Source organism: Littorina saxatilis, linkage group LG6, assembly GCF_037325665.1.
Source record: "Littorina saxatilis isolate snail1 linkage group LG6, US_GU_Lsax_2.0, whole genome shotgun sequence".
In the NCBI taxonomy this organism is placed as follows: Eukaryota; Metazoa; Mollusca; class Gastropoda; order Littorinimorpha; family Littorinidae; genus Littorina; species Littorina saxatilis.
The window spans coordinates 33054190-33081540 of NC_090250.1; the positions used below are offsets into that span (position 1 = coordinate 33054190).

At 40.0% G+C, this 27351-nt stretch overlaps 1 protein-coding gene across 4 annotated transcripts in view; it reads left to right on the plus strand.

Moving 5' to 3' along the window:
• LOC138969045 (TBC1 domain family member 19-like) overlaps positions 1-27225 on the plus strand; it is a 27760-nt gene extending 535 nt beyond the window's left edge. Inside the window, exons 2-20 of one of the 4 annotated variants that reach the window (XM_070341737.1) lie at positions 69-184; positions 1113-1185; positions 1456-1574; positions 3651-3725; positions 4531-4594; positions 5143-5166; positions 7976-8053; positions 11151-11247; positions 12305-12371; positions 13542-13653; positions 14837-14949; positions 18793-18867; positions 20932-20994; positions 21436-21598; positions 22299-22408; positions 23110-23201; positions 24688-24803; positions 25191-25261; positions 25564-27225. In XM_070341737.1, coding sequence (XP_070197838.1) covers positions 89-184; positions 1113-1185; positions 1456-1574; positions 3651-3725; positions 4531-4594; positions 5143-5166; positions 7976-8053; positions 11151-11247; positions 12305-12371; positions 13542-13653; positions 14837-14949; positions 18793-18867; positions 20932-20994; positions 21436-21598; positions 22299-22408; positions 23110-23201; positions 24688-24803; positions 25191-25261; positions 25564-25632 — 1677 coding nt within the window. In that variant the 5' untranslated portion in view covers positions 69-88 and the 3' untranslated portion in view covers positions 25633-27225. The remainder of the gene's footprint in view (positions 1-68; positions 185-1112; positions 1186-1455; positions 1575-3650; positions 3726-4530; positions 4595-5142; positions 5167-7975; positions 8054-11150; positions 11248-12304; positions 12372-13541; positions 13654-14836; positions 14950-18792; positions 18868-20931; positions 20995-21435; positions 21599-22298; positions 22409-23109; positions 23202-24687; positions 24804-25190; positions 25262-25563) is intronic. The other 3 variants (XM_070341739.1, XM_070341738.1, XM_070341740.1) reach the window with 3 other exon arrangements.
• The last annotated feature ends 126 nt before the right edge of the window (positions 27226-27351 follow it).

Below are 27351 nucleotides of genomic sequence, written 5' to 3' on the forward strand. Positions count from 1 at the left end.
GGGTTGCTTATCTGCAGTTACACTGAGTATAAGTCCATTGTTGTGAATAACAGTTGTTGAATGTACAGTGTGACTCAGCACGTACAGGATGAACGAAGACCAGGTGGCAGAGCAGTTCATTGTGGATCTGCTTCAGTTCCTCAAGTCATCCAAACTCTACACAGACCTCTTCAATGCTGCTCAGGTATATATAAGCACAGTATAATGATTACATGGAGAGACCATTAATTAGTCCATGTCGATACGAGCTCCTCGATCATACCGCTCAGGCTTTGGAGTTTGAACAAGATCAAAATTCACATGCATCTATGCAGTGCTACATCAGTAATGCTGACTTACATTGTACATTGTTTAATATAATATGGTACTCTTCAATATGCCATTTAAGTAATGGCGCTCGAGGCTTGATAAATTCAGAATTCACATGCATCTGTTCGGTGCTAATGCTGACACATTGTCTATTAATTAATCTTCATGGATCTCTTCAATGCCGCTCAGTATTACTCACTGAAAAAAATCCAAATTCACATGCATGCAACAGTGTCAGTGCCACACAGGTAATGCTGGCTTGAAATGTCCAAATGCTCTTCAATATTGGACATCGTGTAACATTCACTCAAGAACAGATTATGTTACCAATGCAGTAAATATAATGTTCATGGCACCTGCACCTACTAATGGTTGGGAACACTTAAATCATAATAGAAACATCCATTCACAAAAAGTACATGAAATGTGTACATGAATGACTAGTAAGCTTGTGGTATATATATAACCTCATGAATTTAATAAACTGTCAACAAGTATGCTTCAAGTCATAAGTATAAGGGGTGAGTCTTAGTTACAATTTACTTTTTAAGATATCATTTCCACTGTTTAAGGCCCATATTTGACTTCACAGGATTGCATGCAAACAATGCCGTGATGTTTCACTGATGAAAGTATGTTATTCTCTAACTAAGACAATTTAAAGTGTAATTAATCTCATAGCCTTCATATTCTCACGTCCATCACAAACGTACGACACAGATCTGACTTATAAGGACATTCAGTGTGGAATTTGCCTCTGATACATATACAGGTATACAATATTGTGTTCTGTTTAATTTCAGATTGAAGCCTTCAAGCCTTCTTTGCGTGTGTCTGAATTGCGCAAAGGAGTCCAGTCAGGTCTCATTAATGGAGGTCAGCCTAAGTTTCTGACATTGTGACACTGGTCTTTGTTGTTCTTTTTGTACTTTGAGTTTATGCTCAGAGGAAAAGTCTGCCATTATTCAGGAAAATGTTATGCACCACTCATGTGTCAGCTCAGTCAATTATTCTGTGTCCTAGGGAGGTAATCAGTGGTCACCTAAAAATAGTTTTCTAATTTGATTGTTGTTTGTTGATGATAAAGCAGTCTGCAAGTTTTGCCTTTAGTTTATAATTACTGTAAAGATTCACATATACCTACAGGTTGGGATCGCAAGTTACGCAACGCAATCTACCACTACCTGCATACTCATCCCCAACAGCCCACCCTACCTGACCCTGAGCACAACAAAGAACCACTACTCTACATCCGGAAAGCACAGGTTTGTTGCTGTTGGGTTCATGAGAGTGTGAATGTGGGAGCAGGTGAACTATTTGCATCTTAAAGTTAAGTGTGCTTTTACCTTTATTAAGCCCGCTTACAGAACGGGTATTTAAGACTATCTAGTTGATTTTTAAAGTAAAGAGTGATAGGATATCATCTTGCATTGCAAATGAAGGCAGGTATAACTCCTAGCTGTCAGCCCAACAGTTCTTCAAGAAGCAGTTACGTACAGTGGAAGCCCCCTTCAAGACCTCCAACAATCAGAGACAATCAGATCTTTAAAGTGATGGTGGCGGCTTTAAAGCAGGTTTCTTGAGATCTTTACATGATCCCTGGCAGTACCCCCCGCAGGTTAGGGGGAAGAATTTACCCGATGCTCCCCAGCATATCGTAAGAGGCGACTAACGGATTCTGTTTCTCTTTTTACCCTTGTTAAGTGTTTCTTGTATAGAATATAGTCAATTTTTGTAAAGATTTTAGTCAAGCAGTATGTAAGAAATTAAAATGTTAAGTCCTTTGTACTGGAAACTTGCATTCTCCCAGTAAGGTAATACGTCATTGTACTACGTTGCAAGCCCCTGGAGCAAATTTTTGATTAGTGCTTTTGTGAACAAGAAACAATTGACAAGTGGCTCTATCCCATCTCCTCTCTTTCCCCGTCACGATATAACCTTTGTGGTTGAAAACGACGTTAAACACCAAATAAAGAAAGATCCCTGGCAGTGAAAATGAAGGCAGGGAGGTCCTAGTGTCAGCTCAACGTTTTCTTACAGAAATTTAAGTATGACAAAAAGCCATCCTTGCTAATCTCTTGCATTATGAACAGCTTAGCTATAGTCTCAGGCAGCATACATCCCTCCCTTCTTTAGGCAAAGTAAGGCAAGGCAAAATTAATTTCAGAAACCCCTTAGGAATTATTACAGCTCTTGCAGTTTCTTCGCTGTTCCCCCTCCCTCTTTGTCCAAAGATGTGGTGTGCCTTTGATTTATGGCATTCTGTCCTTGTTGGGCCAGTTAAGTCATTGGGTTGTCTGACAGCCATGTTTACTGTGCTGACCTGCTACTGATGTCGGACTGACTTATAGTGACCTGGCTATACTGTAAGAGTTATAGGGAGAAATGACCGGGTTGGGGAGGTTTAAGTAGGGCTCAATTAAATAAGACACAATGTATCGATTGGAGATTGGATTTCCCTTCTTTGAGTCATGTGACGTCAGAGGCCTACAAAACTTTATAATTGGGCGTTTCAGGTTGACCGAAACTTTAAAGGAACTACAAAACACACGTCATGTGTTTGATTGCATGTGTGTGTGCTGTTTAATGTCAAAACAACAACAAAGTCAGTACATGACGTGTGTTTTGTAGTTCCTTTGAAGTTTCGGTCAACCTGAAACGCCCAAATATGAAGCTTTTGTGTTTGATTGCATGTGTGTGTGCCCGGGCTCGTTCAATCGTCAAAACAACAACAACCTGATATGAAAGGAATTCGATCGATACATAAATGTTATTTGCGTTTGACCAAAATATGACATTTTATCGCGGTCTCGGAGAACAATGACTGTCTCGATCTGTGTAAAATGTCATATTTTGGTCAAACACGCAAATAACGTATATTAAATGACCATATAAGGATAAACTTGAAGGGGGGGGGGGCCTTGCCTTAGACATGGACACAACATTTATTGAATACCGGTAACCGGCCGTCCAACCCTATTTTTTTCAACCAGCCCTGTAAACTTTTTCTTCACTTAAAAAAAAAAAAGGTTCACACACATTCAGTGGGGCTCCATTATACAGGTCACAGAAAACTAAGTGTGCGTGATCATACCAGCTTATATGCACACACGCAACAAACACAACAAAACTCGCTACTGACTACCTTTTTCTGTTGATCATGTTACCCTAATCAAAAACAGTTTTCTTGGACTTATTGTCCAAAATGTACAGTACATTCAATAATGACTGGTGTGTGTTTCTTGATTGCAGATTGTATCTACTTTTCTTAGAACTTTCTATTGTTTTCTCTTTTGCATTCTCATAATATTTGTTGTGTGCTCTCGATCACCACTCTGCAGCAAACATGGGAGAAGAAGATCCTAAAAAGCCTGAACAGCATGTGCACAGAGCTGAATATACCACTTGCCAGGAGGGTACGTTCATTTCAAATTGACACCATGCGTCAGTAGAATTATTTTCTCAACAATAAATAAAGGACATGTTCTGCGTTTTTTCTTGTTACTGATAATAGTGTGACCCTTGCTGTCACAATAGTGTTTTACAATTAAATAATCATTGTGTGCATGGCTACCAAAACCACTCAGTCGGTTTTGTTTTCATTTTCATTACTTTACTATCCCATTGCTGGGAAATTTGGGTGGCTTCCTCCAAGTGGAAAGCTAGCAGCAGCAAGACTCACGCTACTCAGGTTTGAGGTAGAACAATCAAGGTCTTTTACATGCCACAAGGGTGGGACATTGATACAGTCTCTGAATCTGCGCAAAAAGTTGATCCATGTACATCTTGGCATGGATTCAAACCCTTGACCTGAACATAAACATGGTTATTTCCCTTTAAAGGAAACATGGACCTGCTTTCAGTCTGACTGTTGAGAAGCATACTTGAGTGACTTCTGAGGCTCAAAGTGCACTTAATTATTGGGGTGTATTCACTGGAATGTGACTTTTTTTTTAAAAGCATATAGCTTTAGGCTATAGTTGTCAGTTGTGCTTGAAACTTTAAAAAGGTGAAAGTTGCTTGTTCATTTGAATGTTTTTAAATACTCTCTCGTGTGCCAGGAGATAGGTTCCGCATAACTCTTACAATTTTACCTTTGTTGAACATGTTTTATGTATTTAGAACGCTTACGCCCCTTTGTTTCTCAGCTCTTGAAAAACTGTGTACTCGCAATGTAGAGAGTGCAAAATTCCTGACCCAGTGTCTTCATGTCTTGTGCAGAGGGCAGAACGAGAGCAAAAGGACATGGCCGCTAGGTGGACAGAGCTGGGCACAGATGGACCAGGTAAATGACCAGTATGGTACCTTTGACTGACCATCATTTAAAAATGTGTGAACTGTCTTGTTTGGGAGCTAACAAAGTGGAAATGTTGCTTTGACAGATTGAACATTTTACCCAGAAAATGTCACAATTAATTGCTGAAGGAGTGCATGGTTATGCACTTTCAGAAGACTATTTATTAGTATATTATTATGGTCTGTTGATCTTATTGAAACAGGAAATGGTTTATTGTTTGTAGCATTTGGGATCAGTATATAATATGTCATAGAAGCAGCTAGTATGTGCTAATGTTATTGGTATGTGCAATCATGTCTCGCTGAAGGAGTATAGGCTTAAAAAATATGTTTCTCCTATAAATGTGTCATTAGTTCAAATAGAAACAGCTGCATGTGTACCTTTGCTTGTAGTTTGCACATCTCACGGAAAATGTAGTCTTGTTTATTCTAGTCTGTGTATAGTTTGACCTACTATAATCATCCTTTGTGACTTAATTGTGGTTGCAATTTGTGGAATAAGATGTTTGGTCAAATATCTGTTCATTCTTCATGCAGACGAGAGGCCTTGGATTTCTCTAAGTGAGTTTAGAGCTGATTGTTACAAATTTATCTGAACGATCATTATAGTCAGTACAATATGTTATGCTTGCAAATGCATGCTATATTTTGTCACTAACATCACTTATAAATACACTTCAAAAAGTGTACTCATGCAGGTCGCATATGTCACTTTAATTAAGTTCAGAGTCGCTTTATCAGAGCATTTATGGACAATATGATAACATGTTTAAAAATGCATGCTATATTTTCTGTTGTATTATATATCACCAAATGTCTACAAATTTGAATTGCATATTTAAACTGAGGTTGCATGTCAGGCTCGTGTGAATCAAATAAGGTCAACTTTACAGACTGCCTATTCTGCTTCATTTTAATCCTGAGATCAAGTTGAGTCACGATGTATGCATATTTGACACATTTGAAAATTCGCTAATACATTGTCGTTGTTTTTTATGATGATGACGCATACATCAAAAAAGAAAAAGTGACTCTTGGTCTGAATGCATGATCATCTTCACATGGCACATTTGTGCTGACTCACTAATCACCTGTTCTTGAAAGAAACTGTGCCAAAACTACTACAAAACATTGGCTTGTCTCAGGATGAAATGACATTTAAGCTGACCTCACTACTCCAGTCCAGGAATAAAGGCACAAAGACGCGTAAAATCATAGGAGACCCGATGGCCTTTTTTCTCAGTGTCACTAAAAACTAATACCCACATAATACTCACAAAATGAACAGCGCCTCAACCGGATTCTGAAAATTCATCTCACAGCGAAGTAGAACAAATTCGACAAAAAAAAGTCTTGAACCAGTAAATCTGCATCTATCACTGTATAGTTATCTAATAGACCTAGAACTGTTAATCTTGCATTTAAAAATACATGTCTTTGACGAAAAAGATCACCCTATTTTGTTAAGGAGAGGGTCTTAGTCATGAGTGAGGGTTTTGTTTGTGTCCGTACTGGTTTTTGGAGTGGGCGAAAGTATTGCTCCCCAACATGTTTTTTGGGCATCATTACATATACCTTAAGTGTTATTTGTTGTTGTTTTTGTTTACAGCGAGAGCAATCCCTGTTAATTACAATGTGAACTGAGGACATTATATGTGCATGTATTTTTATTATGAATATATTGCATTTTAAGACAAGAACAAAATCTCTCCCCAAAGCAGTTTTAATCACATGGGTATATACAGTAGAACCCCTCTCTAGCGACCTTGAAAATGTTGACAAAAATCGGTCCTTATGGAGGGGGGTCCTTACAGAGGGAGGGGGCGGGGCCACAAAGAAAGTCACCTCAGATTTTCTTAAAAAAAGAAAACAGAGAAGTTTGAGTTGCTGACGACCGTTTCCTCAAGCAAACTGCTTCGATTTCATGTTTGACATTGTCGATGGTGTCCACCAGTTCTGGTGCATGTTTCAATGCAAAAAGAGTTAGTTTCTGAGCAAGCATTTCTTTACAGCAGTCCCTGCAATGATGAAGGCCCTCCGAGAAAGAGAGTGAAAAATCGGCCACCGTTCTCAGCATCGCGTATCTGTGTGTAACCTCTTTCATTGAAAAGATACTCTCGTTTCCCTGCAGCCTTGACCAGTGAGTCGGTTACCTAATCTGTGAACCCTTCAGTTGTGTTGCTTTGTCAAAAGTTAGACACAGTCAACTAGTTTTGCTCTGAGTGAACAGTGCAGCTGGCCTCAATTAGCCGGTGACACCTCTCTGGCCACAGCACCAAACAGTACATGGCTGGGGGGGAGAGAGAGAGAGAGAGGGGGGGGGCTGGCTAAACTCAGTGGGGTGTCCGGTGTCACTGAAGTCAGCAGGAAGAGCATTGGAGAGAAATAGAGAGGTGTACTCTTCCAAACATCAGTTGTCAGCGCTTAGGGTAGTCAGTGAGGGAGAGTGAGAGTGGTTTGTGTACAGTCCGACTGAAGAGTGAAAAGTCACTGCCACAAGATCGGCATGCAGTCAATAAAGCCAGACAAGAAGAATGATTATGACATGCGGCTCTATCTGCTGGTTTTTTTATTCAAACTGGTTTTCAACGCTTATTCTCACAAAGCATCTGCACACCTGCCTCTGCCTCTGTGCTGTGTTTGTGTGGCTGCTTTCGTATGATGTCAGTGCATGGTGAGTGCGTTCACTGCCTTGTCACCACTTCCCCACCTTTTTCAGAATGTTTTCTTGGAGTTGGATAATTCTTTGAATTTGCGATTTTCCAACATCAAGACTTTTTGCAATCGCGATGGCAGTTTCTCCCTTTTTGTGTCTGTTCACAACATTCACTCGATTCTCGAGAGTTAAATATTTTCTTTTCTTTGTAGACGCCATGTCGATCTCCACTGCTCTTCTGTCCAAAGACTGTCTATTCTGACTGAATTGAACGGTGTGTGTTGGTCACGTGAGTTTGTTTTCTCGATGATTGGTTTGTGATGTTTACTCAGCCCACCCAACCATCACACCTCTCAGCGGTTAATTAGTGCCTTTGCTTACGCAAGACGGTTATAACTGGTTATAACCGGTTTGTCAGTGATGCGTTACGCTGACTGAGTCTTGGCTTTGTCTGACAAAGTCGTTACACAAGCTGTTAGGTCGGTCCTTAGACGTTAGAGCGGGGTGGTCGCTACACTGGTGACAACTATATAAGGAAACACATCGGTTAAAAAAAAAAGGGTCGTTGTGGCGGGGTAGTCCTTAGAGAGGGGGGTCGTTGTGAGGGGTTCTACTGTAATTTTCATTTCTCTCACTCATGCAGTTGCACAAAACATATTTTCCACCAATTGGGTGTATACAACATGGTTAAATAAATGTTAATTTATGCAACAGAATCACCAGGAAAAGAGCCAGGCAGTATTCCAATTCCTTCTGCAATGCCCACTAGCACTGACACCTGGCGACATAAAAGTCTTTGATCTTTTGTTGTTTTGTTGTTGTTGTTTATTTTGGGGGTTCATTTGTTCACTGGTTTTGTTTTGTTTTGTTTCACAGTGGACCCCCCCCCCCTCCTCTCTTCTAAATCTGAGAAAATTGGGTTTTAAGAAGTGTGTGGGGGGGGGGGGGGAGGGGGGAGAGGTCTAAAAATGGAGGTAAATTTACAGAGGTGATGAACAGAAACTCAGAGAGGCGGTGAAAAGGGGGCTTCCACTGTCCATGTTATTTCCTTTGGGCTTTCAGTGCTTACCTTCGGCTAGTATATGGAGAGAACAGGATTGTATGTGGGAGGGCAATTGTTTCAAGAACAAATAAGAGCTGTTACGGTACATATCAGCCAAGGATGTTTACTCAATGCATTTGCTGCATATCTTTGTCAATGACAATGTATCAGGCTAATACTGGCTTTGTGGTAATAAAAAATACGCTGTGCATTATATGGTAGTCATTTGTAGATCTATCCCTATGATAGTTTTTAGCAAACCACACATACAAACTGTATATGCAGATCAGTTGATTCAGGCAGCTTAGAGACTGAATTTTATACCATGTAACAGACATGCAGCAACAGGACTGTATGCATTCAATGCAATGTATACTGACACTTGTACTTCACTGTTGTGTATTTTGTTAATGTAAGTTTTCATTCCATTTTTCAGGTTCATATGTTGCTTTTTTGTTTGTTTGTTTTTTGTTTCCTTCTTTTTACATTTAGTCAAGTTTTGACTAAATGTTTTAACGTAGAGGGGGGAATCGAGACGAGGGTGTGGTGTATGTGTGTGTGTCTGTCTGTCTGTCTGTGCGTGTGTGTGTGTAGAGCAATTCAGACCAAACTACTGGACCGATCTTTATGAAATTTGACATGAGAGTTCCTGGGAATGATATCCCCGGGCGTTTTTTTCTTTTTTTCGATAAATACTTTTGATGACGTCATATCCGGCTTTTTGTAAAAGTTGAGGCGGCACTGTCACACCCTCATTTTTCAATCAAATTGATTGAAATTTTGGCAAAGCAATCTTCGACGAAGGCCGGACTTTGGTATTGCATTTCAGCTTGGAGGCTGAAAAATTAATTGATGACTTTGGTCATTAAAAATCTGAAAATTGTAATTAAAATTATTTTTGTATAAAACGATCCAAAATTACGTTCATTTTATTCTTCATCATTTTCTGATTCCAAAAACATATAAATATGTTATATTTGGATTAAAAACAAGCTCTGAAAATTAAAAATATAAAAATTATGATTAAAATAAAATTTCCAAAATCGATTTAAAAACAATTACATCTTGTTGCTTGTCGGTTCCTGATTCCAAACACATATAGATATGATATGTTTGGATTAAAAACACGCTCAGAAAGTTAAAACGAAGAGTCAGGTACAGAAAAGCGTGCTATGCAGCACAGCGCAACTACTACCCCGCTCTTCTTGTCAATTTCACTGCCTTTGCCACGAGCGGTGGACTGACGATGTTACGAGTATACGGTCTTGCTGAAAAAATGCAGTGCGTTCAGTTTCATTCTGTGAGTTCTACAGCTTGACTAAATGTTGTAATTTCGCCTTACGCGACTTGTTGTTTTTTATGTTTTGCTCAATCCTTTTTTGTTTTTGTTTTATGGGTCATTTTGATATTTGAAATAGCATGTTATTTTGTGCTCTTTCAGGGATTTTGCATTTAAGCTGCAAGTGCATTTCATCCCCTCATTTCTATGTATATAGATAGTCACCCCCCCCCCTCTCTCTCCCTCTCTCTCTTTCTCAATCTTTTTCTCCTAACTTAATTTGTGTCAAATTTCAAGGACTCTAATGGATACTGAGTGTGGCTGATGGGGTCTATGTAGACCAAAAGAGTGGGATTCCCTGTAGGCGGAGTTCCTGTAGAAAAATACGATAGCGCTAAATCTCGTACCAAGCGCGTGACTGCCGTAAGGTGATTTGAGTTCCGTTACCTTAGCGTTATACTTCCCCTTCCAAAATGGCGGTTCCACAGAAAATCTGTTAGAATTCCTGAATTCGCATGCGGCGTTCAGCCAAGCTAACATGCTTCGGCAAGAACGTCGTATAATTCGAAATGATTTGGTTAAGGAAATCTCACTTCATCAAATTGTCTCTCGTAAGCTTGAAGTAACTCCATTGCGTCAAACGGAAGTGAGATGCTAATGGAACGCTTTGCAGTTTGTCGTTATTACGAGTAATTTATTTTGGCTGTGTTTTCTTTCATTTAGTTATCTATCTAAACTTGTTTTGAATAAAAATTGCAAACCATACTCGAATTTCTAAATAATATTAACAAATATCGATAAACATCAAATTCTACCGATGTTGCTATAAGCATCACGAGACTTTCAGCGCAATCAGCGAAACGCTACAGTGACTCCACCCTGTGGGATTCCCTGTATACAGGGAATCCATCCTACAGGAACTCCACCTGTAGGGAATCCCACTCTTTTGGTCGACATAGACACACAGTGTGTGTGCGTGCATGTGTGTGTATGTGCATGTGTGTCAGTGTGTGTTCTTCAGGTGATTTGTTTTACATTTTAGATTTGCCCTTCAAGAAATAGAGCCATGAGTGACATTTAATTGTTGTTATCACTTATTACAACATACCAGCAAGTTAAGAAAAGTATGAAGATGGTTAAACTGAAGAGGCTTCTTCTTCTTCTTCTGCGTTCGTGTGCTGCGCTTGAAACTCCTACGTACACTCGTGTTTTTACAAGAATGGAATTTTACGTGTATGACCATTTTTACCCCGCCATTTAGGCAGCCATACGCCGCTTTCGGAGGAAGCATGCTGGGTATTTTTGTGTTTCTATAACCCACCGAACTCTGACGTGGATTACAGGATCTTTTCCGTGCGCACTTGGTCTTGTGCTTGCGTGTACACACGAAGGGGGATAAGCCACTAGCAGGTCTGCACATAAGTTGACCCTGGAGATCGGAAAAATCTCCACATTTTACCCACCAGGCGGCCGGGATTCGAACCCCCGACCTTCCGATTAAGAGGCCGACGTCTTACCACCCCGTCACAACGCCAGCCGTCACTGAAGAGGCTTTGTGCATGTTGCAGATCTGGGTCAAATCCGGCCTGTGTACGCTCCAAAAGATTTTCTGGAGGTAGTGGCTGGACTACAAAACACCAATTATCAAAACTCTGTTTCCAATGGGTAAATAAATTTGCCTTTTCATCTTTTTTACTCTGATATTTGAATCTGAAACTTTTTACAAGTAAATCTGGGTAATCTTAAGGTTCAGTATTGCTGATGCACACAGAAGTAATTAAGTTGAATAAGAATGAATTTGTGTAAACCTCGGGATTCGGGCTGTCTTTCATGAGTTTTTACATTTCTTCAGCCTCTCTTTCTTTTAGGACATATTTTGTTTGCATTGTTTTAGTTAAAGTTAACCTTAATAGGCTTCAGACACTCCAGCTGTCTTCTTGAGACATTAAGTTAAAGTTAACCTTAATAGGCTTCAGACACTCCAGCTGTCTTCTTGAGACATAGTTAAAGTTAACCTTAATAGGCTTCAGACACTCCAGCTGTCTTCTTGAGACATAGTTAAAGTTAACCTTAATAGGCTTCAGACACTCCAGCTGTCTTCTTGAGACATAGTTAAAGTTAACCTTAATAGGCTTCAGACACTCCAGCTGTCTTCTTGAGACATAGTTAAAGTTAACCTTAATAGGCTTCAGACACTCCAGCTGTCTTCTTGAGACATAGTTAAAGTTAACCTTAATAGGCTTCAGACACTCGTACCAGCTGTCTTCTTGAGACATAGTTAAAGTTAACCTTATAGGCTTCAGACACTCCAGCTGTCTTCTTGAGACATAGTTAAAGTTAACCTTAATAGGCTTCAGACACTCCAGCTGTCTTCTTGAGACATAGTTACACGTACCACAATCGTTTAAAGGAAGAAGAACATGATCACATTGCCGGCGGCATCCAGCAAAACGCCCATATCATTCTTGATCATTGACTGACACCCGACATGGACCAAACAAAGTAAAACTCTTTGTGTGGTCCTCCCCATTAAGACCCCTCCACATAATGACCGAATTTGACTGACATTTTCAAAGTTGTTAAGTAGAGGTGCCACTGTATTTATTTTAAATTTATGGGGTCTCAAGGCAGATCGGGACTACTGTACTCAGTGTAAATTAAAGTAACACATGTGAGCTGTTTTCCACGTGCCTTTGAAACATTCTGCTCTCTGTTCTTGCAGGGGCAGCTTCTACAACTTCTGGGGCATCATTCAAGTTCCTGTCAAGCTTAAGACAATCAACCAGCTCGTAAGATTGTTTCTGTTTCTTGTAATCTGAATGCATCTACTACTTTTTGAGTCACTTGAGAAAAAGTGACTCTATGTAATCGGTCAGTGTTAGTCTGTCCGGCCGGCCGTCCGGCCGGCCGTCCGGCCGGCCGGCCGTCCGTAGACACCACCTTAACGTTGGACTTTTCTCGGAAACTATCAAAGCGATCGGGCTCATATTTTGTTTAGTCGTGACCTCCAATGACCTCTACACTTTAACGATGGTTTCGTTGACCTTTGACCTTTTTCAAGGTCACAGGTCAGCGTCAAAGGAAAAATTAGACATTTTATATCTTTGACAAAGTTCATCGGATGTGATTGAAACTTTGTAGGATTATTCTTTACATCAAAGTATTTACATCTGTAGCCTTTTACGAACGTTATCAGAAAAACAAGGGAGATAACTAGCCTTTTCTGTTTGGCAACACACAACTTAACGTTGGGCTTTTCTCGGAAACTATAAAAGTGACCGGGCTCAAATTTTATGTGAACGTGACTCCCAGTGATCTCTACACTTTGACGTCTGCTTTGGTGACCTTTGACCTTTTTCAAGGTCACAGGTATGTCTTGAATTCTTCAGGTATGCATTGTGTTGTGAATAGCAATTTCTTCCTGTCCATCTGATGCCTCATATAATATTCAGAACTGCGAAAGTGACTCGATCGAGCGTTTGCTCTTCTTGTTGTAATATATTTCTAACTGTGCTTTCATGGAGACAGCAGACAGAGACTTTGATGCTAGGATGAAGATTTTCTGCTGGAAGCAGTATTATACATGTTTGTAGCGATATATCAGACAGGAAAAAGGTGGTGGTGATGGTGGTGGTCGTGGCAGCAGTCATGATGATGATGATGATGATGATGATATCGATAAGGAGGATCGAGGAGCATGAATAGGAGCAGGACGATCATGATGACAGTGAGAATGATGGCAGTGATGACAACAGCTACTACAATAATTACGATGATGATGACAGTGATGATAGCAGTGCGTAACGACTGAAGCAATGAGGATGATGACAGTGAATTGACACGGATGATGATGATCGATGATGATGATGACAATTAAGACAAGAGTGACAATTGTGATGATGATGATGATGATGATGATGATGATGATGGTGACAATAAGGATGATGGTAATGTTACAGAGAGTGCAGTACAGCGAGATGTCTATCAACCAGTGTCAGACAGGAGTGGACGACCTTCCTGACATTCCCTCCGAGCTCTTCGATGCTGATCGCGCCAAACTGGGAAACAAAGGTTACAAGTTGCAGAATATATTTACCGTATTTGACGGATTACAAGCCGTACCGTTTTATAAGCCGCACCCCCGACTTTTAACAAAAAAATTGGGACGAGCCACGTATAGGCCGCGTCACTATATTAGCCGCCGTTGAAAAAAATATAATCAGATAGTGTCAATCAATCAAAACAACCAGGCAAACGAAAGTACGCTATTTGGCGAAATCGGCTCCGAGAATAAACAAGTGAAACAAAGAAGAAAAGTGAAAAAGTTTGAAAAAAATATCCCACACACAATTTGTAACCAACACACACATGTAGTCCCGCCCGGAATAAGCTTTTTTGGGATGATTTACGACTTTTGCGCACATTTCGAGCAGACGTAAACACAACATGGCGGCTCTCGCTCCTCCAACTATCGCGAGACACAAAAAAACGAAATCTCGCGCGCGCGAGATCCTGATACATCCGGTGTTTCTCTGTACGCTATCTTGTCACGACGACTTGTTGACAAACGAAGATTCGCGAAAGAAAGAGAAAAGCGCCGAGTCTTGAGTAGAGAGCTAATAAAGTACCGGTAATCGCTAATCGAGCGAAATGAAAATCCGCGGCGACTTCCATGATAGGTGAATGCTATTCAAGTTTAGGTAACGTTTTAGTCGCATCTTTTTATAAGCCGCAATGCGATTTTTTTTTTTAAAGTCGCGGCTTGTAGTCCGTCAAATACGGTACCACTGCAGAGTTGAACCGTTAGCTCATGTTGCTCCTGGAGCACTTCAGATTTGAACATTTGCATTCATGTTGCAAATCTGTTGTGATGATGAAAAATGGAAGCCACTTGGACAAGTTTATTAACATTTTTTACATCAAGAGATAGTGGAGGACAATCGTGGGTCTTGGAGGTTGTGGTTCACGCCGTTTTGTTAATGTGTGCAACCCGAATCTATGTGGCTTTATTGTTGGTCACTGTGAGTTCTGTTCTCAGCGCAGGTAAACATTCGTGAGCCTGTAAAGCTGCAGCCAAGTTCATGGGTACTAAATGTTATTTGTACTTTTGACCAAAATATGACATTTATGGGTTTTATCAGTGTATTAAAGGAGCCAATCATGTGCCCGTATCTATTGCTTGATTGGTGTACTGTGAAGCGAAGCAGTCTTACGTATGCCTGGAACTGATGTTTGGTTCAATTTGTGTTTTCAGTCTTAGCAGCCAATCATGCGCCTGTAGCCCGCGAGTTCTCCAAGAAAGGCTGTCCCGACAGCATGCGAGGGGAGATGTGGTGCCAGATGCTGGGAGTGGAGGTCGATGAAGTGGTAATGATTTCAGCACTGCATGCGTGTGTATGTGTTTTTGTGTGTGATAGTGTGTGTTAGTATGTGATGATGATGATGATGATGTGTGTGTGTGTGTGTGTGTGTGTGTGTGTGTGTGTGTGTGTGAGCGTGTCTATGTGTGTCTGTCTGTCTATCTGTGTTTAAGTGTTTGTGTGTGTGTCAGTGCTTCTCTCTATCTCTTGCTTGTTTTCTCTTGCTCCCTCCTACCCCCCCCCCCCCTCTCTCTCTCTCTCTCTCTCTCTCTCTCTCTCTCTCTCTCTCTCTCTCTCTCTCTCTCTCTCTCTCTCTCTCTCTCTCTCTCTCTCTTTAGTTTGTTTATTTTGTACCAAGATATTTCAGTAGATATATCGATTTACTTTAATGCTCAGGAGTTAGAACGCTGTTTACTTATAGTTTCACGATGAGCAGCTGTCCAAATGCATGGCCCACTAAAGAGGGTTTTCGCATGGGACACCTGAATATAAACCATGCAATTAACAAAATGACTGACATATCTACTATGCTTTTAAATTCTGGTTCAAGCTTTCACGTTTTTGGGTTTTCAGAATCCAGATTATCTCACCAGATTTCAGATTCTGATGTTGCTATTCCTGGTTACAATTATTACGACGAGACCCACAGCAAAGTAAAGAAACTGGTTTGCTGTTGTACATAAGCGAATCAGTTAGTTATACACGATTAACACACCTTGAACAGTTTGTGGAATTGGTGTGAATAGAAATTAATTAAGTTGAAAAGAGCAGCTCCACTCCTTATAGGTTTCTGTTATAGAAATCCTGCAGAGCGAGCAAACTGGTCAGATAATTTTACACAGATGTTAGATGCAGTCTTGCTCGAATCAAAGGAAATAATTATGTTAGGTGACTTTAATATTAATTTGTTAAAACAGAACAAAATGTGGCTTGATATGCTTAACCTCTATAATCTCAAACAAATAGTATGCACACCTACGAGAGTCACAGCAACCACCAGCACTCTGATAGATCATATTTATATGACTGATCACCGTAACATTGTTGAATGTTGTGTTCCAGCCAGTGGTTGCAGCGATCACTTTCCCATTTGTTTAACGTACGTGGTCGAGAAAGGGTATAAAAATTCCTAAAGCTGGCCACAAGACAATAAAATATAGATCCTTTTCTCAATTCAACGAAGACACATTTCTCCGTGACCTCTGTAATTCCTCTCTCCCTGAGGTTTATAATCATACGAATTCTGATGCTGCTCTAACGCACTGGCTGAATGCCTTCACTAACATTTATGATCGACATGCTCCATGGAGAATTAAGAGAGTCAAACACATAGTAAAACCTAAGTGGTTTGATGATGAATTACAAGATGCAATTGATCATCGTGATTTTTTAACTAGTCAATCGGTAAAGAAGAGGAGTATATATAGAGAACAGAGAAATAAAGTTAATTCAATGAAACGATTAAAAAAAAGAAAGTATTTTCAAGACCTTGCTTCTTCAAAACAAAATTCAAAGAACATTTGGAGCAATAAATGAACTTACAAATAAAACGACTGCACCTACTTCAAGTTGCCTAAAGGACATATCTGCACCTGATGATTTAAAAACACATTTTTCCAAAATAGCTGAAAAGGTTATTATAAACGATAAAACAACCTTAAATAAATTGGAAGTTTTGGAAGACTTCTGTAAATCAAAACAAATTTCTTCTCAGTTAAATATTCCTCCGCTCACGGTGCTTGAAGTATTTCACGCACTCGCTCATTTAAAGCAAACGGGTACCCGGGGAATAGACGGGCTTGATGGAAGGATTCTAAGTTATCTGAGCCCCTGTAATTTCTGACACCCTCACTTACATTTATAATCTCTGTTTAGAACAAAAATATTTTTCAATAGCCCTCAAGCAGGCTAAAATCATTCCTCTGTTTAAATCTGGCGAAAAGAAAGACCCCTCAAATTATAGGCCGATTTCTATACTGTCAGTATTATCAAAACCACTGGAACGACATATAAACAAACACCTATTATCGCACTTTGACCACAATCAATTATTTCACCCTAACCAGTCTGGATTTAGAGCTCATTACTCCTGTCTTACTGCCTTAGTCTCTCTTGTTGATCAGTGGTTGGAAAAGATCAACGATAATGAATTTTGTGGAGCTCAGCTGTTTTTGTAGATTTTGCCAAAGCTTTTGATGTAACTGACCACAAGTTGTTACTGAGGAAACTCACATTGTATGGACTCGGGATTGAATCTGTTGAACTTATAACTTCTTTTCTTAGTGACAGGCAACAGGCTGTATACGCAAACGCCTCAACATCAAGTATGCAGGATGTACGATATGGCGTACCACAAGGGTCAGTTTTAGGCCAGGCTCCTCTTCTCTATATACATAAATGACCTTCCCCTTCACATTGAAAATGTATGTGAACTTTTTGCAGATGACACAACCATACATTCTAGTAACACCAATTTAAGTCGTTTATCAGAAACACTGCAAGAAAGTTTAAACCAGTTGAGTGAATGGACTGAGCTAAATCACATGTCCCTTAACCCCCAAAAAACAAAAAGCATGATAATAACAACTAGGCAAAAACGCCAGAACATAACCTCAATATTTCACGATCTAACAGTTAATGATAAACTTGTTGAAAAAGTCGACCATCATAAAGTTTGGGAGTGACCATTGATAACAACCTGTCTTGGTCACACAACATCGAACAACTGTCTAAACATTAAGTGTCCAAGAAGGTTTATCTATTATCTAGAATCAAACACTTTCTGAATTTGGAAGCCAGGAAATTATTCTTTAATGCTCATATTCAGTCTGTTATTGATTATGCGTCTACCTTGTGGGACTCGGCAAGTGAAAATTCATTCAAACCACTAATTAGATTACATAAACGAGCGCTTAAAGTAGTCTTATTAAAGAAAACAACCCTATCTGAGTTAGACTACATGGACTTATACTTTATAGGCATTCTTCCTCTGAAGGCAAGGCTAAGTTATAATAAAGGTACCCTTATGCATAAAATTATTCATGGATGTGTACCTCAAACCATATTTTCCATATTCACGTTAAAAAATTCACGCCAATTGATGAGACTGAACATGCCTCTGCCTAGGATTGACCTATTCAAATCTATAGTTTAGTCTATTCAGGTAGCAGTCTCTGGAACACTCTTCCGACAGTCCTACAGCAAACTAGCAGCACAAACGTTTTTAAGACCAGATATACCTCTTACCATCTCGTGAAGTCTAAATAAACATCTGTTGTCGCTAGAATGGTTGTTAAAACCAACAACCGGTGCTTTTTAACAATGCATTATTATTTTAATATACACTGATTTTTTCGAATGCAGTGTATGTCAATGGGCATGGCATTTACAGCTTTGTTGCGTCAGTGCAATCTACTCTATAATTCTTAACTCATGTCAAATGAACTTACATTTTTCATTTAAGCAATGTATTGTATGCAAATTGATGATATGTTGACTTTCATTTTATTATAATCATGTAGCAGTAGTTTTCTTTACATGCTTATTCTTTAGCAATTTTAGACTAGTCCCTCTTTAGGGCGAGGGCCAGATGTAAAAAAGCAGATCACTGCTTACTCTATATTACCCTCGTGAAATAAAGAATTGTTCTTGTTCTTGTTCTTGTTCTCTCTCTCTCTCTCTCTCTCTCTCTCTCTCTCTCTCTCTCTCTCTCTCTCTCTCTCTCTCTCTCTCTCTCTCTCTCTCTCTCTCTTTCTCTCTCTCTTTCTCTTGCTCTTTCTATGAGTTTTTGTGAATATCAGTTTTGTCAGAGTATTTGAATATGATATTTACAAAAGTTGTGTGTGTGCAGGACATTCTGTACTACGAGCAGCTGAAAACCTGTGTTCTGCAACATGATCTCTTGGTTGACAATCTTCTGTATAAGGTGAGCTTGTGTATTTTCTCTGTCTGTCTGTCTGTCTGCCTACCTAGCTGTCTCCTTCTGTCTGTCTGACTGTCACTTTCTCTCCCCTCTCCATCTTGTCTGTCTGCATGTGTCTGTCTCTGTTTATCTCTCTGTCTCTGTCTCTCTCTGTTTCTGACTGACTCTTTCTCTCTCTCCCTTTCTCCCTGTCTTTGACTCTCTCTCTCTCTCTTCATATTTGTTCTTTGTTTCATGTGTGTATTATAGTAGGGACTAGCTGTAAGAAAGGACCATATGGACCTAATGCTATCATCCCTCGGTAATAAAGTTTTCGAGTTCGAGTTCGAGTTCCTGTCTCTGCATGACTCTCTCTCTCTCTCTCTCTCTCTCTCTCTCTCTCTCTCTCTCTCTCTCTCTCTCTCTCTCTCTCTCTCTCTCCCCCTCCCTGTCTGTTGATATCTCTCTCTCTCTCTCTTGGGGTTTGTTTTGTTATTGTTATAGTGTAGACTGTAGCAAAGCATTCTTTTTTTTCTTTTTTTTTTAAACAGTTTTTTTATTCAGTTGCATAAATACAAAGCCGTAATTGAAAGTTATAATAAGGGGAGCACAACAAGATAAACTTATAAATGTGCTCTAGCAAAGCATTCCCATGTTAATGTTCTATACTGTGTAACCGGAGCCCAAGAGGGTCCGTATCCTCATTATTTGTTCTCAGGGGGAGGCTGAAGATTGCCGAGGAGAGCAACTATTTATCTTCCTTTACTCTAGCCCTATGTAATGTAGATGCACAATCAGTTTAGTCTAGGCCTCGCGTTGTGTTCAATATATGTGCCTACAATACTAGCCGACCTCGGTATTCAGAGGAAACCCTGTGTGTTTCTTAGTAATCTAGACTGTGTGTTACATAAATATTGTGATGTGTGTTTTGGATGTTAGAATTTGCCACGTACAGTTTTAACAACACATGTTTACAGGACAACAGTCAAGGAGAGGCAGAAGTTACAATACATGACACAAAACCAAGCTCACACACTTACGTTCTTTCACCGACACACGCATGTTCACGCTCACCTCTCGTTCGTACAGTGGTGTTCACCATAACTCATAGGAAACAGTTACAAGGTTTTATTTACACTATGGTACATGAAAGGCAACTCAGAAACCAATCAAACAAAGCATCAATTAACAATCCTTAACCTTACCTAGCGTTAAATGCTACCCGCAACTCCGATCAGTAACTAGCACCTACGGCTCTTTTCTTACGTATCTCATTCCTGCTCTGTTTCACACACAAGACAGACACGGCAACAACACGTATACTCAACACCGAAAGACGGAACGAACATGGAAACGTTCACAACGCTGAGAGACGAACGAACAAGCAAACGTTCAGCATTTAAATACAACGCTGAGAGACGAAACGATCAAGCAGAACACACAGCATTTAAATGCAACGCTGAGAGACAAACGAACAAGCAGAACACACAGCATTTAAATGCAACGCTGAGAGACAAACGAACAAGCAGAACACACAGCATTTAAATGCAACGCTGAGAGACAAACGAACAAGCAGAACACACAGCATTTAAATGCAACGCTGAGAGACAAACGAACAAGCAGAACACACAGCATTTAAATGCAACGCTGAGAGACAAACGAACAAGCAGAATACACAGCATTTAAATTCAATGAGAGACAAAACGAACAACGAAACAGAGACAGATAAAAGTGATAGAGAGTACACACTTATGCAGCGTGTAAGAAAGAGAGAAAGGGACGAGGGAAAGAGAGCAAGCACTTATTCGGCGCTGACTGACGAGACTTGCCGAGCCGGCCTCTTTTATACCCTCTCAAAGACTCAGTATCCTCTGTGATCGCTGTGGGCTGGCTGTAAGGGAGAGGATGGGGGTATCTACAGGAAAGGTGGGGGTGACTAGAAGGAAGGTGGGGCCACTGAGTACCTGCAACTCTGAGCTAGTAGGGCTCTCCCGCTACAACTGTATAATAAATTAAAGGCTGTAGAGTTACCTAGGGAGTCCATGTCTTAGCTTTCTGTTTCATCAAAATTGTCGTGTTTTTTTGCAGGATGTCAAACTGACCGCCACCAATGATGACCATTACTTTGTGTTTGAAGACTACTTGTATCAGGTGAGGGAGGGGTAGACATTGTCTAACCATGTATCTGGGAGAGAGAGAGAGAGAGAGAGAGAGAGAGAGAGAGAGAGAGAGAGAGAGAGAGAGAGAGAGAGAGAGAGAGAGAGAGAGAGAGAGAGAGAGAGAGAGAGAGAGAGTGTGTGTGTGTGTGTATCTGTGTGTGTGCATGCTTGTATGTGTGCATGCTTGTATGTGTGCATGCTTGTATATGTGTGCATGCTTGTTTGTGTGTGTGTGTGTGTATCAGCGGAGGGGAAAGGAGGTACGTTATCTGTTCATTTTTATCACAAAGTCACTGATCAAGCTTTGGTTGTGTGTTAGCTATTTTGATTTTATGCATATGTAAAGACAATCTCAGTTAAAAGTGTTATAGTTTTGTACGTACTGATTTTGCATGCAATGTATGATGTTATATACAGACTTTTCTGCCTGCAGGTGCTGCTGCCCTTTTCACGCGACACCGTGATTCTGAAACACTTCTCCCACAACTGTGCCACTCCTCCAAAGTCCTACATTCGTGGAAAACTTGGCGTGGAGGAGTTTGCTGTTGTTTACCCTCCAAACGGCGTCATTCCCTTCCATGGATTTGCTATGTATGGTACGTTGTGTTTTTGTTTGTATTGTATAAAAGGTTTGGTGTGTCCACTGCATTAAACTTTATGTGTATATAATCTGTAGCATCTTGAGTGTGTATGATGTGTACGTAGAAATCTCTGATCATGCACCAGTGACTCCCTTGGCACTTCAAACCGACTGTGCTATCTGAAAAATTACATTGTCATTGTGAAGAAGAAAATCTTTTTGTCATAAGCAGGGGTGGGATTTCTTCCGTCCTAGACGGATTTCCGTCCCAGGAAGAATTTGGCAACTTTTTTTTTTATATATACCTTTTTTTGTTAATCCCTGGCAGCTGTTGTTTACACAATTCGGAGATGGATTTGACTATATGCTTATGATAAGCATATAGTCAAATCCATCTCCGAATTGTTCCCCTTCAGTTCTTAACCTGTCATTCTCTCTCTCTCTTTCTCTCTCCCTGGGAAGAAAAACTGAAAGCATTGAGAAGTGCATGCTGCATGATTTAATCCATGTATGCTGAGTGATATCATTTGAACACAAATCATTTGTTATGTCAGGTGAGTGATGGGCTGCAGCTAAATAATGAGGGTTGTATGATTAACAGACTAGATCACATCAGAAATCAGGGCTCCTTTATCCTTGATAAGAGCTGGTGGCCTCTCTGTGTGCTTTGAATACAAAGAACGTGTTGAATTTGACTAAGTCTTATTTGTTGACAGTGGCTCCTCTGTGCTATGTGTACAACGATGTGGTGACCCTGTATCACGTCTTCCGCCAAATGTACATCCAGTATTTCTTTCGGCTGCATAGCGTGTCATCAGACCCACAGGTTGGTTGATTTATAATTACGTAAAGAGCGAGCAATTTTTAAAGAATTTATTTTTGCTTGGTTTATCTTACCCCTGAGCCATCGGGAACCCGTGTGATCAAGTTCCCCTTTTTCACAATGTAGTCATCAGTTAGTAATTTGAATGCGACTCGCTGTGAGCTTATCTGCAATAGCACGTTATTAAGTACCTTTGACTGTGCACAAGACAAACGGCTGTGGTTCACAAGAACTCTAGCGAGGAACTGGCGATAGGTATAAACCGTCGTCTGCTACGAGAACCACGACCTTGCGTGACCCTGCTTCCGGGCTTTTCTTTTTTCAAACTTTCAAAACTTCGAATTGTACTGATCTTGTCTTGATGAAGAAAGAATTCTTTTATGATTTAAGAATGTTTGTGTAACAAGCTGTCAATTTATTATTTAGATTTTAAAAGTTAGGTCTAGCGCCAAAACGCACCACGGTCCAATTGTCTCTGACACTCTCTCCGTAAAATTAATTCTTTGAAAATTGCTCGCTCTTTACGTAGGGCACCTAGGATGTTCCCGTTTGGTGAGCGTTCAAATGGAAGGGTGTTTGTACTGTGTGTAAAAGCCTGACAGTATCTGTGATGGTTTACGGGAGGCTTACTGTGCCTTTAAGCTAAAAAAAAATCAAAACAATCTCCACAAATTGTATGGACTTTTGTTGCACTTTGTTTTCAGGGAATCGTGGCACTGAGCCTGTTGTTTGAGATATTGCTGCAGACAAATGAACCTGAACTCTTCTTTCATCTCAAGAACGTTGGCTGCCAGCCGTGAGTTGGAAACTGATTCTTGTTATTCAGTGTCTTGCTCCAGTAGACTCATATTTTGTTGATAACTTGCAGCTAGCTTTGTTTTAGAGCTGTTTAATAGCCATTCAAAGGCAACAATGATCAGTTATAAGGTTTGGCCATTTTTACCTTCCAACTTTATTTACCGTATTTGACAAGCCGCGACTTTAAAAAAAAAAAAATCGCATTGCGGCTTATGAAAAGATGCGGCTAAAACATTACCTAAACTTGAATAGCATTCACCTAATGGAAGTCTCCGCGGATTTTCATTTCGCTCGATTAGCGATTACCGGTACTTTATTAGCTCTCTACTCAAGACTCAGCGCTTTTCTCTTTCTTTCACGAATCTTCGTTTGTCAACAAGTCGTCGTGACAAGATAGCGTACAGAGAAACACCGGATGTATCAGGATCTCGCGCGCGCGAGATTTCGTTTTTTTGTGTCTTGCGATAGTTGGAGGAGCGAGAGCTGCCATGTTGTGTTTTCGTCTGCTCGAAATGTGCGCAAAAGTCGTAAATCATCCAAAAAAAGCTTATTCTGGGCGGGACTACATGTGTGTGTTGGTTACAAATTGTGTGTGGGATATTTTTCTTCAAACTTTTTCACTTTTCTTCTTTGTTTCACTTGTTTATTCTCGGAGCCGATTTCGCCAAATAGCGTACTTTCGTTTGCCTGGTTGTTTTGATTGATTGACACGATCTGATTATATTTTTTTCGACGGCGGCTAATATAGCGACGCGGCCTATACGTGGCTCGTCCCAATTTTTTGGTTAAAAGTCGGGGGTGCGGCTTATAAAACGGTGCGGCTTGTAATCCGTCAAATACAATATCTATTCATACAAAACCATGCTCTTTAAGCCTGTCCGTAATTGAGCCTGAAGAAGACTTTGCAAAATCTTTCACCGAAAACTCAGTGCTAAAGCTTCGTGGGGCCATCTTCGTGAAGTATACTTTGCGTAGTCGACTTTTCCCAGTTAAGGACAGGCTTTAGATAGGAAACACTTTCTCTTTAGTCTTTCATTGTTAGATCCAGAATGGGCTCTAATTTGTCTGTGTTCATGCAGTGTCTGTTGATAAATTATACCTGTTGATATTGGAAGATTGACATGAATACATGTACTTTGATCTAAAGAAAAAGTGTTGCATTTGAAACTTGGGTAATTGTCATAATATCCTGCATGATGACTGACGCTGTTTTGGCATGTCTGATTTTGTTGAAGTCTGAAACATTATAATTCTACTCAGATGTGGCCCTAATTTTGGCCTTCAACTCAAGGATTTGTTCAAAAATTTGTCAGTCCGAAAATTGTTTTCAAACATTTGGCGAGAGCTTTGTCTGGCTTTTTGGACAGCGATATTCTATTTTATTGTGTAATTGATGTTGTTTAGGTTGAACATTACTTTCAATTTAAGGAGAGCTTTGCCTGGTTTTCTGGACTATTCCTACAAGATTTTGTGACTTTTTACAGGCTAAAAATTGCCTTCAAGTGGCTGATGAGAGCTTTCTCTGGTTTCCTGGCCAGCGACCAGGTGCTCTTGCTATGGGACAGAGTTCTCTCCTTTGACTCACTGGAGATTTTGCCAGGTAACGGAAATGTGCATGTCCAAGTGTCTGCTTTGGGTGTGTGTGTGTGTGTTTTTGTATGCCTGTCCGTCTGTCTGTTTGATTGTCGTTTTGTGTCTGTGTTAATAACTTGGAATATCATGAACGTATAATCTTTAATGGACCTAAATACTTGCTCAGAGATCAATAAACTCAGCAAAGCTAGCGCTGTGTGAGATAATTGTAATATTTGGTGTCCCATGTGTCTAACCCATAATGTTAGTCCTTTATCTAAAATTCCCCTCGTTTCTGGTTACAGTGCTGGTGAACTCATGCTTTGGCATTCCTTCAGCTGAAAAAAGTGTAAAGTTTACAATGCAAGATGTAATTAGCATCAGGTAACAATTCATCAACATTTTTTTTCTACAGTGTTTGCTGTGGCAATTTTCTCCTTCCGGAAAAGCAACCTGATGAAAGTTCAGACCTACAATGCTGCCGAGGTAAGTGTTCATGTGTGTGTGTGTGTGTGTGTGTGTGTGTGTGTGTGTGTGTGTGTGTGTGTGTGCTTGCGTGCGTGCATGCGAGGCGTGTGGGTATATATGTACGTTGTGGGTTTCTTTGTGTACCAGTTTGTGAGTTACACTTAGACATAAAACTTTGCTTTGATGATGCATTGGTGTAAGTAAATCCGGTTAATTATTCTCCTATTATAAGGATGTCAATATCGTTGATAGCTAAACAACAAAAGGACTGTGGGTGATGTTTGTTGATCTTTAACTTGAGGCTGTGGTTCTGTGTGCAGGCGGTACTGGCAGACGTGACCACTCTCCAGGTTGTTCCACTGCTGCAGCTAGCTCTCTTCTCAAAGTGAGCAGTGACAACAAAGAAATGAACACTGAAAAGAAAATAAACATTTGCAATCACCAAGTGAATGCTAAACAGTTCACACTGCTGAAGGAACAAAAACAACGCTTGTGATTTCAGACTAACACAACTACACTTGAGGTTATAACAAAATAATGTTTGCGAATGCCTGTTGTGTAGGATGAGATGCTTTGCATTGCCTTTTGTGGAAACACCAACTCTGGGTTCAAATATGACAAATTGAAGCGGTCGAAGTCTGCTCTGTCAGCAACACTTGTGGAATAAGAGTGATATCTGACGGAAAAAACAAAGTGAACACAAAAAGGGAATGCTGCTTTTAGTTCTCTGATGGTTTTTTTTTTTTTTAATGTGGGTGGAAGTAAGACTGGAAAATAAGAAAGGTTTCATTGTAGAATGTTTTATTCAAGGCACAGTACGGAACAGTCACTCACAGATCTTTGGCCTACAAGCGTTGCATAACAAGCTAATACAAAAACGGCATGGAGAGAGTAAAAACATTTACTTTAGAATAAAAATGTGTATTAGGCTGCTGTAGATGGGTATCTTTAGGTAACAAGTATGAGCTTGAATTTTGTATTCACGACTTCACTTTTTCATGGAATTGTTAAATGTTTCTTTACTTTCTGAAACTGTAACATTTTAGATGCTATGTATGAGAAGTGTTACGATCAGCCGTGTTCACCAGTAGTACATGTATAGGCAACCTAAGTTATGAAATGAATTCTTTTTGACAACCTGCGTTACAAGTGGTTAAGTTGCCATGTACTATTAATACTGAATTACATTAATTTTTATATTCTTGGTAGATTCTTGTTGGGGGGGGGGGGGGGGGGGGGGGGCAGACCCCCAGACCCCACCCCCCCACACACCTTTGTATGGACAATAAATTATCATATGTCTCCTCCAACCCCACCCCTCTCCAGGTTGAGTACATTAATTTGCATTTGTGGATAACCTTCAAAAAGTTGATTCAAACTAAATTGTATTCATATTCCCGCACATGTCATCACAGCAAAGTACTAATGGAGCATTACAATCAGAAACTTATTCCAAGTGCTTATGCACTTGGTCATCCTGAAATTTGTAAGGCAGAATATGAATAAAAACAAAATGTGCACTTCCCAATTTCTAGAATTCAAATATATCATTATCAGTGTCAAAAGACGGCAAAGACAGATGAAGATCAAGAAACAGTCTTCGATCAAAGTATACATGTATACATACACCACTTTTTATTATGAGCACAGAATTGTTTGCGTTTCCAGTGTCGTGCATGTTGAGACACAATCTCATAACATGTGCCAACAATGTGTGTGCGTGTGTGTATAGTGCGTGCGTTCGTGTGTGTGTGTGTGAGATGTTTTGTTTTTTTAAATCATTGGAACTAGGTGTCTAAATATCACAAAGTGTGTGTGCTGTTTGAATGTTAATTAGCAAAAGTTCTATTTGGTTACTAATTTTAACATGTTGATATGTACATTTTATTTTATTGCTGGCATCATTTCCAGTTGGTATTAAAGATATGAAATGGTTACTGAAAATCATTAATCCTTGAGGAATAAATTTCACTCAGTCAGATTTTCTTTTTCTTTCCTTTCCTTTCCTTTATATCTGCATGCATGTATGTGTTTGTGTGTGTATGTGTGTGCTCTTGCATGTGTGTGCAAAAGAGATTGAGGGATTTTGTGACATGTGCATCCGTTTT